The 14,980-nt window shown below is 34.9% G+C and overlaps 2 protein-coding genes and 12 non-coding genes across 14 annotated transcripts; all 14 read right to left on the bottom strand.

Moving 5' to 3' along the window:
* Positions 1-108: 108 nt before the first annotated feature.
* On the bottom strand, positions 109-184 carry LOC124917714. The gene has a single exon (XR_007097207.1). It is a non-coding gene; the product is annotated as a small nucleolar RNA Z195/SNORD33/SNORD32 family (small nucleolar RNA).
* A 114-nt stretch (positions 185-298) lies between these two features.
* On the bottom strand, positions 299-385 carry LOC124917710. Its single transcript, XR_007097203.1, has one exon. It is a non-coding gene; the product is annotated as a small nucleolar RNA U31b (small nucleolar RNA).
* Positions 386-464: 79 nt separating this feature from the next.
* Positions 465-551, bottom strand: LOC124917706. The gene has a single exon (XR_007097200.1). It is a non-coding gene; the product is annotated as a small nucleolar RNA U31b (small nucleolar RNA).
* Positions 552-827: 276 nt separating this feature from the next.
* On the bottom strand, positions 828-903 carry LOC124917702. The gene has a single exon (XR_007097196.1). It is a non-coding gene; the product is annotated as a small nucleolar RNA Z195/SNORD33/SNORD32 family (small nucleolar RNA).
* Positions 904-992: 89 nt separating this feature from the next.
* On the bottom strand, positions 993-1,075 carry LOC124917703. The gene has a single exon (XR_007097197.1). It is a non-coding gene; the product is annotated as a small nucleolar RNA Z196/R39/R59 family (small nucleolar RNA).
* A 222-nt stretch (positions 1,076-1,297) lies between these two features.
* LOC124917712 lies at positions 1,298-1,373 on the bottom strand. The gene has a single exon (XR_007097205.1). It is a non-coding gene; the product is annotated as a small nucleolar RNA Z195/SNORD33/SNORD32 family (small nucleolar RNA).
* Positions 1,374-1,467: 94 nt separating this feature from the next.
* On the bottom strand, positions 1,468-1,554 carry LOC124917705. The gene has a single exon (XR_007097199.1). It is a non-coding gene; the product is annotated as a small nucleolar RNA U31b (small nucleolar RNA).
* Positions 1,555-1,814: 260 nt separating this feature from the next.
* On the bottom strand, positions 1,815-1,890 carry LOC124917713. Its single transcript, XR_007097206.1, has one exon. It is a non-coding gene; the product is annotated as a small nucleolar RNA Z195/SNORD33/SNORD32 family (small nucleolar RNA).
* A 100-nt stretch (positions 1,891-1,990) lies between these two features.
* Positions 1,991-2,073, bottom strand: LOC124917704. The gene has a single exon (XR_007097198.1). It is a non-coding gene; the product is annotated as a small nucleolar RNA Z196/R39/R59 family (small nucleolar RNA).
* Positions 2,074-2,209: 136 nt separating this feature from the next.
* On the bottom strand, positions 2,210-2,294 carry LOC124917709. Its single transcript, XR_007097202.1, has one exon. It is a non-coding gene; the product is annotated as a small nucleolar RNA U31b (small nucleolar RNA).
* Positions 2,295-2,747: 453 nt separating this feature from the next.
* On the bottom strand, positions 2,748-2,822 carry LOC124917711. Its single transcript, XR_007097204.1, has one exon. It is a non-coding gene; the product is annotated as a small nucleolar RNA Z195/SNORD33/SNORD32 family (small nucleolar RNA).
* A 46-nt stretch (positions 2,823-2,868) lies between these two features.
* Positions 2,869-2,955, bottom strand: LOC124917707. The gene has a single exon (XR_007097201.1). It is a non-coding gene; the product is annotated as a small nucleolar RNA U31b (small nucleolar RNA).
* Positions 2,956-5,556: 2,601 nt separating this feature from the next.
* On the bottom strand, positions 5,557-7,198 carry LOC124917701 (60S ribosomal protein L18a). The gene is made up of 4 exons (XM_047458059.1): positions 7,109-7,198; positions 6,885-7,000; positions 6,728-6,791; positions 5,557-6,092 (listed from the first exon to the last, which is right to left on the bottom strand). The coding sequence occupies exons 1-4, from the start codon at positions 7,118-7,120 to the stop codon at positions 5,751-5,753; spliced, it is 534 nt and encodes a 177-aa protein (XP_047314015.1). The 5' UTR covers positions 7,121-7,198; the 3' UTR covers positions 5,557-5,750.
* A 4,785-nt stretch (positions 7,199-11,983) lies between these two features.
* Positions 11,984-14,437, bottom strand: LOC124917700. The gene is made up of 5 exons (XM_047458058.1): positions 14,037-14,437; positions 13,810-13,933; positions 13,209-13,280; positions 12,684-13,016; positions 11,984-12,613 (listed from the first exon to the last, which is right to left on the bottom strand). The coding sequence occupies exons 1-5, from the start codon at positions 14,435-14,437 to the stop codon at positions 11,984-11,986; spliced, it is 1,560 nt and encodes a 519-aa protein (XP_047314014.1).
* Between the last annotated feature and the right edge of the window lie 543 nt (positions 14,438-14,980).

Raw genomic sequence — 14,980 nt, 5'->3', positions numbered from 1 at the left:
TAAAGTCTGGGCATCAGATACCATGGGAAAGAACAGTGTTATTATAAACACTGAACAGAGAGTCAAAAACAAAGCTGTAAATTGAAATAATATATGGAAAATCAACAAAATGGGTCAGATGGTAGTGCATGTTTTGTTCAGCATTCAACATCAGACAATGTGGTATTGTATCCTCATTCCCATTACAAATCTCAAGTAGAAAACTATTTTGAAAACTGTTTTAAGATATGTAAACAGATTAAAAGATAGTTCAAGAAATATTTTTAAAATAATTTAGATCACTGATTTATTTTAAAGTGAATCAGCTATGAATGTCAATCACCATCATGTATCTACTTATAGATACTTGTAAGACTGGGGAGACAAAATAACTATCAACATATTCTAAATATACAATGAGTAGGTTATTTGAAATAAATTTATACAAAGATAATTGTGGTAGACCACAGATTTATTTTCAAAGAGAATCAGTTATGAATGTCAATCACCACCATGCATCTAGTTATAGATACTTGTAAGACTGGGGCGACAAAATTACTATCATCATATTCCATAAATTCATTCAGTGGGCTATTTGAAATAATTTAATTGTTGAAGAGATTTATATACTGTATAATGTTAGCAGGGAAAAAGTAACAGCAAGCTTATATAGAAGAAGCTAACTGTGTCGCAAAAATCTGCAAAAATGGATTTGTTCCCAAAAAACGGGATAACCAGACACAGTTATAAGTCTGGGCATCAGATACCATGGGAAGATTTAAGAAGAATTAAACATTGGTATTCAAATGATCAGTAAAAACACAACTTCAAATAATTGGAGATCATCAAATGGGTCAGATGGTAGTGCATGTTTTGTTCATCATTCAACATCAGAAAATGTGGAATTGTATCCTCATACCCATTTCAGATCTCAAATAACAAGGAATTTTGAAAATACGAAACCAAAGCACCAATATTAAATCAGAATATAAAAAATGGAAAAATTGCGTTTCTGCAATCTCAGTCGAAAGATGGTGATAAATTGTATAACAATCACATGAAATCAGTATATGTAATTTCTTCATCATTGATTGCAGCATTACAAGTCCAAAATCCATGTATCAGAATGTAATCAATAAATTAGGATGGAATTGTATCCTCATACCCATTTTGAAAACTGTTTTTCAACATAACAATTTGAGAAAGAAAATCTGGTCAAAATTTAGATCAGTGATTGTATGTATTCTTAAAAAAACCAGTTATGAATGACAATCACAACAATGCATCAAGATAGAGTGGAATCATATGACAATCAACAAATGGGTCAGATGGTAGTGCATGTTTTGTTCATCATTCAACATCAGATGATGTGGAATTTTATCCTCATTCCCATTACAGATCTCAATTAGCAAAACCATTTTGAAAACTGATTTAAGAGAAGCTTGTAAACAGATTAATAGAGTTGAAAAAAAAACTAAAAACATAAGGGAATCAGTTATGAATGTCAATCACCACCATACATCCAGATATAGATGCATGTAAGACTGGGGCGACAAAATTACTATCATCATATTCCAAATGTAGACTAAATTGGATATTTGAACAGATTTATATATTTGAAAATGTTAGCAGGGAAAAAGTAACAGCAAGCTTATAGAGAAGAAGCTATCTGTGTCGCAAAAATCTGCAAAAATCGATTTGTTCCCAAAAAACGGGATATCCAGACACATTTATAAGTCTGGGCATCAGATACCATGGGAAGAATTAAGATGAATTAAACAGGGTATATTCAAATGAGCAATAAAAACACAACTTCATTTAATTGGAGATCAACAATTGGGTCAGATGGTAGTGCATGTTTTGTTAATCATTCAACATCAGAAAATGTGGAATTGTATCCTCATTCCCATTGATGATCTCAAATAGAAAGAAACGAATTATGAAAATACATGACTCGAAACATTAATGTCAAATCTGAACATTGTAAAAAATAAAATAATAAATGTGTTTCTGCAATCTCAGTCGAAAGATGGTGATCAATTGTATAACACTCACATGATATCAGTATATGTAATTTCTTCATCATTGATTGCAGCATTTGAAGTCCAAAAATCAATTATGAGAATGTAATCAATTCTCATACCCATTTTGGAAAAATATGTTTAAACAGATCAACTGAGAAAGGAAATCAATTTAAAATTGAGACAAGTAATTGTGCGTATTCTAAAGGAAATCAGTTATGAATGTCAATCACCATCATGCATCTCGGAAGATGCATATAAGACTGGGGCGACAAAATACCTATCATCATATTCCTCAAATACAATCAACAATCAACTTAATACAGATAAAGATTGTACTGTTCTAAAGATCAATACACTTCAGATGAATTAGCCAAATTTGTGAGACGATGACATAGAATCTGTAAGCAGGCACAAAGTAACAGGAAGCTTATAGAAGAAGCTAACTGTGTCGCAAAAAGCTGCAAAAATCATTTTGTTCCCAATAAACGGGATGACCAAACACAATTAAATCAAGTCTGGGCATCAGATACCATGGGAAAATCTGGGTATCAGACAATGGATAAATATTAAAAAGTACAAATGAGAAAATTACTGAAATCTCAGTCGAAAGATGGTGATAAATTGTATAACACTCATATAATATCAGTATCGATAATTAATTCATCAATGATTTCATCTTTTTAATTTCAAAAACATAATATCAGAATGTAATAACCAAAATTCACAAATTAATAGAGATCTGCAAATGGGTCAGATGGTAGTGCATGTTTGTTCATCATTCAACATCAGAAAAGATGGAAATTTATCCTCATACCCAATACAGATCTCAAGTAACAAAAAAGAACAATATGTTGTATTTCAAAAGGAATCAGTTATGAATGTCAATCACCATCTTGCATCTAAAGAAAGATGCAAATAAGACTGGGGCGACAAAATATCTATCATCATAATCCTCATACATGTAAAAATTGAAAACATATAAGAGAAAGAGCCAAATATCTTACTTTTACGTTAGCAGCGGCATCGCAATTGATAATACCTAATGGAAACAGAGACTAGGGTTCAAGTGACCGCCGCCAAAAGATGATGAATGATGATGTTTGAACTTGATTGTGTTTCAAGAACCTCCGTGTATTTAAAGGAAAAATTAGGTTTTCTTCCGAAACCCTAAAAATACTTGGTTTTCATACTAAAAATATATTAGACTACATAAAAAGAATTATTTTATAAATAATTTATTTGAAATATAAGTGACCTGAAACCAACAATCTTAATGACACCTGATACCAACAATTACAATCTATTAACAATTATAATCCTCGAATTATCATAACATCAACAATAATATAAATATATAATTATTTTTAGTCATGTGATGAGAAATACTTGAATACTTGAATCAATTATCTAATTTTTTGAATTTTTATGTAATACGCTGAATTGCATACATTTAGGGTAGTTTCAAAATAGTCCCGAGTTCACTAGTTGCTCCCTCATATTGCACGCCGAAACAGACACCATTAGTGGGAAAAGAGCTTAAACATATAGATCTCTACATATTTTTTTATTTGAGTCATTTGCGCGCGACTATCATTTCTTCAGACGCAGAAGACTTTACACGGAGAATCCAACATTGATCTTTGAGATGTCCAAGTTTTCGACAATGATCACAGTAAAGGTGATTTCCTAGTTTTGAATCGAAATTATTGCTTTTACTCACAAGTGCATTAAAATTAAGGATGACAATTTAAAACTGTTCCGCAGTAACAAAACCGATTTGTCCCATTTGGGCCGGTTTTTCTTCAGTTTGATCGGTAGTTGATATATAAAATCACCCATATATTTATTTAGAGTTGTAAATTTATTTCTTTATAATAATATAAAATTTCAATATATGACAATTTATGTATAGTAAAAATTTTCTTTATATAATTTTCTTATATAATTTTTTGTTTTTTTTTTTCAAAATATGGTATAAACAGTGCTCCGCGGGGATTCTCCAAAACCGAACGGTGTGAGATGGTATTAAAAAAAAATTCGAAATAAAAACGGAATGAGGATGGTAAATGCATTCCCCTTCCCGAACTGCCCCATTGTCATCCCTAAATAGAATCGTCCAAATTTTTAGAAATGAGAGCAAATTGTTTAGCAACGCAAATCGACGCCTTAAACGATTGATTGATTATTATCGTGGAATTCATCATCAAGATGGATCGCCCTTCAAGACAAATCTCTTCTTATCGGATTTCAAAAAATACTTCATCAATGCATGGCATGGGTTGCATTGCCACGATTCGCAATTGAACAAGTTCGAAATTTGGATTCAATTCAAACAGATGCTTATAGATGCGTCACCTCTCTGTATTATTTATGTGAGCAACTTGAGGACATCGTCACCCGTTATCTTCGTATGAATTATCTAGTTGCTAGTTCTTGTCAAAAACGCTAAAAGAATTGTTTTGCAATCATATTGTCGCCTTATTTTAAACAGTGGTGGGTTAAATTTACTTGGAATAATTTAGAATTGTTATCAATAGAAGAGTATCAGGTTATAACCGTGTTTCAAATCGATCGATTTAAGAGTAGTAGAATTCTAGACATGACCTAGAACTTTTACATGTTCCAAGCCTCAAACTTTATTTTTGTAGAAGCTAAAAGAAGAGTAAAAAAATGAAACGCTCATTTTCTTTATCAAAAATAAAAATTCGGATCCATAAAACGTCCCTCAATTGCACAACTCATTTTTTGGGTTTTCGAGAATGGACGGTAAAGTAATATCATATATTCATATTCTTTTTTAAATGAGTGAAAACCAAATAACACTAGCTTAATGGGAGAACAAAATATATTTAGATTTCATGGCTATAAAACCGTAGGGTGAAGTGATTGGAGAAGAGCATGGCTATAAAACGAAGAAAAAAACTGTAATATAGAGAATAGAAAATTTAGCTATACTTTTTAATTACAATTTACTTATATAAAATAAATGAATTAAATAAATATTCACAAATTTCACAACCATAAAATCGTATAATTGAACTAATTTAAAATAAGATAGTGAAAATAATATTTTTTACTTAAAATCATTAATTAATTAATTATAAAAGTGTAAAATCAAGTATTTATTAAAAATTGTAATAATTTATATTTAAAGAATTTATTGGATATATATTATTTATATTTTATATAGAACTAATTTAAAAAATAAATAACAGTAAAAAAATATAATTACAAAATCTACAATCAATAATTTGAAAAAACAAAATTTACTGTGTAAAATCAAAATAATTTTTAATTATATAAAAAACATAAATTTAGTTTATAAATCAACAAACATTTCTAATCCTAAAAGTATTATTTATAAATAAAATAAATTTAATGAAGTTACAATTATGCGGCAAAAAAAATTAACAAATAAATGTTATTTTTTTAAACATTAACTTATTAAAATTTTAACCCAACAATAATATTTCTAATATAAAACCAACAGAATTTAGCTAATGTAAAGTTTTAAATAACTTGTTCCACATAACATTAAAAATAGAGAAAAGTAAGCAATGAAACAAAGTCTCAAAAGAAATATAAATCATGATAAAAACACCAATAGTTCGAATCAAAATTATCCAAATAAGCATTGAAAAAAGCTAACAGTCTGGGAAAAGAGAACAAAACAAGGATATGATAATTCCAATGAAACATGTAATAAAAAGCTAGTTCCAGCTACAACCAAAATAGAAGAAAAGCTTACTACATAAACAGATTAGGCCTAGAAGCCTTGTAAGTGGTCTTCAACTTCCTGCTTGGTGGTCTAACCTTCTTAGAGACCAATGGAAACTTGATCGAAGAGTTATGGAACTGCTTGGTGCTCTCCCTTTTGCATAGCTTAGCAGGAATGGTTGCAGTCTTGATGATCTGAATGCAATGGTGACGAACCCTATGACGGGATGCCATCTCAGTATACATCTGCTCAACACTTCCATTCAAGGTTGTGTCTCTGTATTCCTTGTACATGTTATGGTAACCAGTTCGACTCTGATATCGGAGCCAAATACCATAGTTCTTGATCTTGGTGGGGTTCTTCTCAAATATCTAAACATCAACAAACAAGATGAATCAATTAATTGAAAACAAATCTGACTATAATAGTTTATGGGTAATATTTGTAATAGAAGTTCCATCAAAATTAAACATTGAGAATCAACAATGAAATGTGCATTCAATTATTTGAATACCAATTTGACTAATATAGAGCAATCTGATGACAATAAGAGCTATTTGGGGTAATATCTGTAATAGAAGTCCATTCAAAATTCAACATGGAGAATCAACAATGAAAAGTGCATTCATTCATTGATTCAATTGCAAACAAAGGTGCAGTTCATAGGGGAAGACTATTAAGTGTAAATGAATGATGATGAATCAGGTCAGATCATTAAACAATCAGGAATATAACAAATCTTCAGCATTGATATCTTGAACCAACAATGAATTAGGTATTCAATCATTCAATTGCTAGAGGTGTTAAGTGCAAATGAATGATAAATCAGGCTCCATAAACAGTCAAGAATAACACTGTGTTCTACAAAATCACTAAGGCAGCAGATATGTGCTCTGTTCATAAAATTCGCCTATGAGACTATCATTACTTAACACACCGTTCCTAGAAAACGAGAAATTATATCTTACATTCTATGGAGATTGCAAATAACATAACGAATACAAACCTCGTTGATGGCAAGAAGTTGACCATTGCTTTTCTTAATCTTCTTCAATTTCCTCAAAAAGTACCTAAGGAACGAGATCAATCGGATCCTTCAGATTCATACACAAAGAAAGGATAAACGTAGCGAGATCAGAAGCGATTGGTTCGAAAGAACATACCAGAACTTAGACTTGGCGCGAACTTCATTGGTAGCCCAAAGTTTCATCCGGTAGATCTTGGGATGTTCATCAGTTTCGGATGGGAGAGCCCTCCCAACAACCTGATACTGATGAAACTGCAATAATCCAGAAAAGAAGAAAAACAAAACTGTAAGACATCTTTCGATTATATAAGAATCAATAGAAAGAGTTTCAAGTGAATGAGATTAGCTTAGAGAAATTACCCTGTAAGTCATCTCTCTCTGAGATGCTGCTTGCTTGCTCTTCTCTTACCTCTTCACGCCGCAAATGAAATATATTAGGGTTACACTTTCGTTTCAATTTATAGCAAACAGATAAAACCTAGGTCATATTTTGCCATAAATTTAATTTGGTCCTCGTAATTTATCTACACGATTATTTATCCATCAATCTTTTTTATGATTCACATTTTTTATATATATTTGATGCTGGATTTTATTATTTTTATATGTGGAAGTATCATAATAACTGAGATTTTATTTAGAATAAGATTTCTTAATTTGATGTAACATATTTAATTAATTTATCATGTTTATAAATAAAAATGGTTTAAATTAAAAATATAAAAGTTTATAACTTTATATCATATTAGTCCGACACTTCTTCATCCTCATATACATTACTTGTGACAAATTGTAATATATGTTTATAGCTTTCTTTGAATATATAGCAAGATGGAAAACCTAAGTCATATATTTTACGATAAATTTAATTTGGTACTCATAAATTATCTACACGATTATTTAATCCCCGACTTTTTTTTTTTGTTGTATGATTCACATTTTTTCTTGATTTTTTTAAATGTACAAATAAATAATTATATATATATGATGCAAATTTTTATGTGTGGAACTATCCCAATAACTAAGATTTAATTCGGTATCAAATTTCTTATTTTAATATAACATTTTTTAATTAATTTATTATATTTATAAATAAAAAAATTAAATTATATAAAAGTTTACGAGAAATTTGATTTAATCTTCATAATTTACTACACGAATATTTAATCCTGAACCTTTTTTTATTTTTGAATATTTCTCTATATACACAAATATTATATATATATATGGCTATATATTTGGCTATATACATATATTTGATGGACTCGGATATGCGGTCCCACTTTAATGTCCCAAACGGTGTACCATTTCAAAAACGTCGTAGTTTTAATTTATTTTAAAAAAAGAATTTCACATTATTTTGGGAAATTTGAGGAAATGACCCCAAAATAAGGCCAAATAGCCAATGGTGCGAGGGGATAATTTTTATAGCGCTGGTGACCCCCAAACAATTTTCTGCCGAAAATACCCCCGTTGCGTCACGCACCCTCCCGTTGCGTGACGCACCTGAGGGCATTGTGAAAAGTCCACAATGCCCTTACTATATAATAAAAAAAATTACAGTTCTTTTCATTCTTTCTTTCTTCTTCTCTTTCTTCACTTCCCTTCTCCTCCTTCTCTCTAAAAAACCCAACCACCGACCGACGAAGACGACGGCGGAATCCTCTCTTCCTTCACAATGTCTCTTTCTGCTGCTACAGGTATTCTTCTCCTTCTTCATTTATCTCTTGGATTGTTTTGTTTGTTAGGGTGTAGTGATTAGGGAATGAGTAGGTGGAATGCCACCGTCGCGGCGGAAACCGGGTGCGTAACGCAACTACGTGACGTAGTTGCGTAACGCAGTTGCGTCACGTAGTTGCGTTACGCAGATGCGTAACGCACCCCAGACCATTTATAACTATTACTTGCATTTCATTGTTACAGTGTCTCTCGATTGATACTATAATTTTTTCAATTGCAGCTGAAGTAGACGTATTTGTTGTGTACAATGGAGAGTGGAAAATTGCAGCCAATGGTACCAGGTCTTTCTCTGCACAATCATGCAAAACCATGGATATACCTCAATGTACTACATTTGCTCAATTAGTTGATACAATCTATGAGACGATTAACGTGCAAAAGTCTGCATATGATTTAATGATTAAAGTCATGTATGATCCTTCTGCAAAACTTCCCCCTGTTGTTATTGAGGGAGATAAAGATGTGGGCATGTATTTATCACGGTTGATATCGGGTTGAAGTTCGTCATCTTCGTCACCACTTTGTGTCTCATTAGTAGAGAAGTACCCAAGTCAAGATACTACACTACCAATCATTACTCAAAAAAGTATACCCGACGTTGTTTCTCGAGTTGTTTCTCAACAGATTTTATTTGAAAGTGATAATGAAGGAGGAGGAGAAGAAGATGAACGGGCTCATCATGAACTGATTAATCATGAACACGTTATTGACTTTAATTATGAACGGGTTAGTGATTTCCAAGCTACTACTAGTCCTGCATCAGCAGTTGCACGCACGCCGCACCGGTCAATACCTACACCAATGGGTACACCATCTAGTGCAAGAGCAATGGGTACACCATCTAGTGCAAGAGCGTCAATGGGTACACCATCTAGTGCAAGAGCGTCAATGGGTACACCATCTAGTGCAAGAGCGTCAATGGGTACACCATCTAGTGCAAGAGCGTCAATGGGTACACCATCGACAGACCCTACAGACGTATCACCAACAGACGTATCACCGACAGACCCTTCATTTGCATTGGCGTTAACTAGTGAAACCGTATTGGAAGTCGGTACGTTATTTGATACTAAAAAAGAACTTCAACTGACGCTATATAAATATGCGATGACTTATCATTTTGAATTCAAAGTGAAAAAGTCTCGAAAACATCTTTGGTATGTGAAATGTATGGATGAGACATTCAAGTGGAGCTTACGTGCTGTGAAAGGTAAGTTTTCCGAGATGTTTGAGATTCGGAAATTCAATCGACAACACTCATGCTCAGTTTTGTCGAGGCCGGAAAAAAAAATGCAAACACCGGCATGGGTTATTGGGCAGTGCATGAAGGGTAAGTACATGAACCATTACCATAACCACTTGCCTAAAAAAATAATTGAAGACATGCAGTCAGATTATGGGATGTTTTTGACTTATAATAAGGCTTGGAGGGCAAGGGAAACGGCTTTAACGGCGGTGCGAGGAACGGTAGAGGATTCCTATGGAAAATTGCCTTCATACCTATACATGTTGGAGAAGAATAATCCGGGTACCATAACAGATATTCAGACAGACGAGCACGGGCACTTCAAATATATGTTCATGTCTCTAGGCCTCTCAATTAGGGGTTTCAAAGCCTTCTGTCATCCCGTATTGTGTGTTGATGCAAGTTTTCTCAAGCACAAGGTGGGAGGTCAACTATTGGTGGCTGTTGCATTGGATGCCAATGAGCAACTGTATCCTGTTGCATTTGGCGTTGTTGATTCAGAGAATAATAACTCGTGGACTTATTTCATGCAAAAACTTAGAGAAGCAATTGGATTAGTTGATGATCTCGTCTTCATATCCGATAGACACCCAAGTATAGCCAATGCCTTGTGTGCTGTTTTTCTAGAAGCAGACCACGGTGCGTGCACATATCACATAAAGATGAATATTAATGCCAAATTCAAAACTGATAATTGTCATGTCGAGTTTGATTTGGCTTCTCGTGCGTACACTATCCCCCAATTTAATCGGTTTTTTGACAAGATCAGGGTTAAAGATCATAGGATTGCTGCCTATTTGGAAGAAATTGGGTTTCAAAGATGGAGTAGAGCATATTTTCCCGGTAAGCGATACAATCAACTCACAAGCAATTATGCAGAGAGTTTGAATAGTCAGTGCAGGGAAGCCAGAAAGTATCCAATTTCAGCAATGCTTGAGTCTTTAAGAACAACATTACAAGGGTGGTTTAATGATAGAAGAGAAAAAGCGTCCAACCACCAAGAATTTTTATCTCCAACGTATGAAAAGTTATTATGTGATGGTTTTGAGAAAGCAAGATTCTATACCGTATCATCCCTTAACCGATTTGAGTTGTATGTGCATGATAATGAGGCACATTATAAAGTCAATTTGAAGGACAAGGACTGCACTTGTAGGGTATTTGAAGTCTCCGGTCTTCCTTGTACACATGCACTGGCTGCTGCCCGTCACAGGAATGTGGTTCCTTACGACTTATGCTCAAGGTATTTAATCGTTTTGAACTTATTTATTTAACCTATTTTTAATCGTTTTATTTTCCTTCTCATAGGTATTATACAAATGTATCTTGGTTGAATGCATATGCGGAGACATGTTATCCGGTTGGTGATGAAGAGAATTGGGATCTTCCCGATATTATCAAACAACGCGTGTGTCTAAAACCACCTGTGAAGGTTAAGAAAGGTCGGCCACAAACTAAACGTAGGACATCCCAAGGTGAGGTCCGTAAGGTCCCGAGACGATGCAGTTCATGTGCAGGTCTAGGACATAATAGAGCAACATGCAAAGCAGTGATGCCTGCACCGTCTACCGCAAGAGCAAGAGCATCATCTCAGCTGCATGAGCCCTCATCATCTCAGCAGCATGTGCCCTCATCATCTCAGCCGAATGAGCCATCATCATCTCAACTGTACGAGCCCTCATCTCTGCTCTACGAGCCATCATCTCAATCTTACGAGCCATTAGCTTAGAATGAACTTGTTAGTGTTGTGTTGTGGTGTTATTGTTGTTTTTGTAGACTTATTATCAAATGTCTTGTGTGGAGGTGTTAATGTTGTTTTTGAATCAAGGATTCAAGGATTCAAGGATTCAGTAAATGTCTGGTGTTTTTGTAGTTTTCTGGTGAATGTAATACAGGGACAGGGTTTTTGTACCAAGTGTTTTTGTAGACGCAGCTGCTTGACGAAACTGCTTGACGAAACTGCTTGACGCAGCTGCTTGACGAAACTGCTTGACGCAGCTGCTTGACGAAACTGCTTGACGCAGCTGCTTGACGAAACTACTTGACGCAGCTGCTTGATGCTGCTTGACGAAACATGGTTTACATTAGTGCAGAACCTATTACATTAGACATGGTTTATATAACTGTGTACTTCAGGCATATATATCATTAACAACATTTGATATCATTAAATCAACCATATTACAAAGGTTTGAGATTAACATTACAAAAATTTGATATAAGTACAGTACAAAAGTTTCATAAATAACCTATGGATCTACAAGTCCATGAAATAACCTCACTGCCCACTTTTCTCTCCAAGCTTTCATCTCATTTGAGGTCACTTCTGATAGATTCAGACCTGCAGTCAAGTACTCAATATACATTAATACAAATACACCACAATCTCCACTCTTAGTTGCTTTGGGAACTTCTGACTCTGGACGTCTTGTGTATGGCAAAACGGAATCAGGGTTGAGCAGAGGAAATCTTTGTTTATCTTCAAGAGGCAATGCCTTGTCAAATATAACCGGAATCATTTGGCACATCGGTAGCACAAACTCATCAAGATTAGCATAACATCCAGGATCGCAGTCATATACGTCTACGCGCCATTGCTGTAGACGGACAACACAAAGTATCCAGTGGACGTCTTTGATGTTCAAAGGAATATATATATCATCGCATACTTTCCAACTATTCATATAGTTGCTTTCATCGCCCAAGAAGTATTCGAAAAAGTTTTCAATGTCAAACTCAATACGACTTTTCTTAAACGCAGCGTACTCAGCAGTGAACCTGGTGTGGAGCCAACAATCTCCAATAAAGAAGTTCTTCTTATATGTCTTTGGATATACCCAAGCTCTTCTTCTCAGAATGAAGCAACCTGCATCGATTTCCTACACAAGAGAAACACATTTAAAATACAATCTGCAAATCTAAAATTATTCTAACATGAATATTACTTACATCATCAGTCAGCCAAGTGAACCTTTTTAGCATTCGGCGAAATAATGCCTTATCACCTAATATAGTATGGAGCTCAATTTTGTTGTTGTCAGTATTTGGATCTTTAAGCCATGTTTGCAATTGATGAAGAAGTTGATCGTCATATTTTAGAAGTGGATTGACGGTGATAGGATCTTTTAACTTGGGCTGTTTCAGATTGGGGTCGGTGAAATCTGGATCATTCTTCGGCCTCCTATTCCTTCTCGTGACCAATATGACTTTCTTAGGAAGAGGAAGTGGAGTATTCACTATTTCCAGTTCATCTTCGTCATTTTCGTCTTTCTTCTTCCCAACCTTCTTCCCCACATTTTTCTGAAAAGTCTTTTGTATAGGTTTTCTCTTCACTTCTTCTTTCTTCTCCACTTCTTCTTTCTTCTCCACTTCTTCTTTCTTCTCCCCTTCTTCAATCTCCCCTTCTTCAATCTCCACTTCTTCTTTCTTCTCAGCTTCTTCAATCTCCCCTTCTTCTTTCTCATTCTCAACAACATTCTCATTCTCGACAACAGCCTCAACATTCTCTATCGGCGGATCCTCAACAATCTCATTCTCAATCTTCTTCTGCTCCAATTCAACATTGTCTTGCAAAATGGCTCAATTATTAACCTTCTCATTCTCCTTTTGCTCCTCTTCTTCATCGAGAATGTCATTCAGACCAATGGCATTCTCATCTTCTTCGTCACGAATGTCATTCTGCTTTTCTTCCTCTTCTTCAACACGAATATCATTCTGCTTTTCTTTCTCTTCTTTGTCACCATTGTCATTCAGACCGATGTCATTCTCCTTCTGCTCCTGCTACAAAAGTGAAAAGAATTTAAATTAAGGATGCGTCAAGCAGCTGCGTCAAGCAAGCAGCTGCGTCAAGCAGCGGCGTCAAAGACATAAAGTTCAAAGACATAAAGTAGTAAAAAACAGAAAGCTCTAACAGAATTACCTGGTTGGTGACATGGCTGGCGAACTGGTTGCTTAGACTGAGAATCATCTTTTCAAACATCGTAAAGTAGTTTTGTTGATTCAATTTGATGTCTCTTATGTCTCTCTTGATTTCTTCGACATCTTTCTTTATCTCTTCGACATCCTTCTTTATCACTTCGGCATCCTTTATCTGAACATGAGATGCCGGTGCCGGTTCACGTGCAGGTGATGATGGAGGTGTTGAAGTTGTGGATGGGGGACTCATGTTACGCAGGCTACGACGCTTGATGGCTGCTTTGCTGGGGGGGATATATCATCATATTCAACATTCATCTTCCTCTTGGAAGGTTGGACAGTAGTAGGTTCTTCATCAACATCTTCATCATCATCATCTTCAGCAACATCTTCATCAGCCTTTCTCTTTTTCCCCCATCAGTAACTCCCTCAAACAAATCACCGTATGAATTGTTAATGTGTTCAAAATCCTCCCCACTGTACAAACTCGTCTCCTCAGAGGACTCGGCCATCTTAGAAAACACAGCGCTGTTAAAGGAAGATTGCATCTCCTGAAATGTATTCTTCATTTTCGATTGATACAACAATATCCTTGGGCGAAAAGGGCCATCAACGTCTTTCCTTGTGGCGAATTTAGGGACCAAGTTTTGAATGATCTCATAGCTCCACACTTGTAGTGCTAGTACAAACCCATACACGTTATAAGCAAAAGAATTAGTAACTCCACTCCCTTTCCTGGACATATATACGGACCTGTGGTGTTTCATGTCCTGGTCAAGACCCCTCATGGTGAATCTAAAGGACACCTTCCCCCATGGAAATCGGAGGAAATCTTCAACATCTTCAACCATATGGATGATTTTGAGAATTAAAAGCCGTTTTGGGTCATATGAGAAGAGGTACTGGTTAATCAAGCAGATCAACCCGATCTTCCATGCGTCTTCCTTATCGGTGCATTTCATGAAAATAGATTCCAAATCCATCATTCGAATTGACGTATTCCTTTTGAAATATTTTATCAGCAAGGGTGGACAACCTCGGCATTCATCTTTGTATTCAGGCAATCTGTCGAAGTTGAGGCCTGTAATCAATGCGTACTCTTTCAGACCAAAAGTATATTCCTCCCCATTAAAGTTGAAAATCATCCTATTCAAATTGGCCTTCACCTTCCGAACCAGCAACTGATGTAAAATGGTCCCTGAGAACAACAAGTCTGGGACTCCTCTCAATAAATACTGAAATTGAGAATTTAGAGCCCTCTCCATAAGACCCAGCGCTTCAAACCTATCAGATACTTTTTTCAAGGCTAGGACAGATTTCAATGAAATCCT

The sequence above is a fragment of the Impatiens glandulifera genome, unplaced genomic scaffold (genome assembly GCF_907164915.1).
Source record: "Impatiens glandulifera unplaced genomic scaffold, dImpGla2.1, whole genome shotgun sequence".
In the NCBI taxonomy this organism is placed as follows: domain Eukaryota; kingdom Viridiplantae; phylum Streptophyta; class Magnoliopsida; order Ericales; family Balsaminaceae; genus Impatiens; species Impatiens glandulifera.
This window is presented reverse-complemented; position numbering and strand designations above follow the sequence as displayed.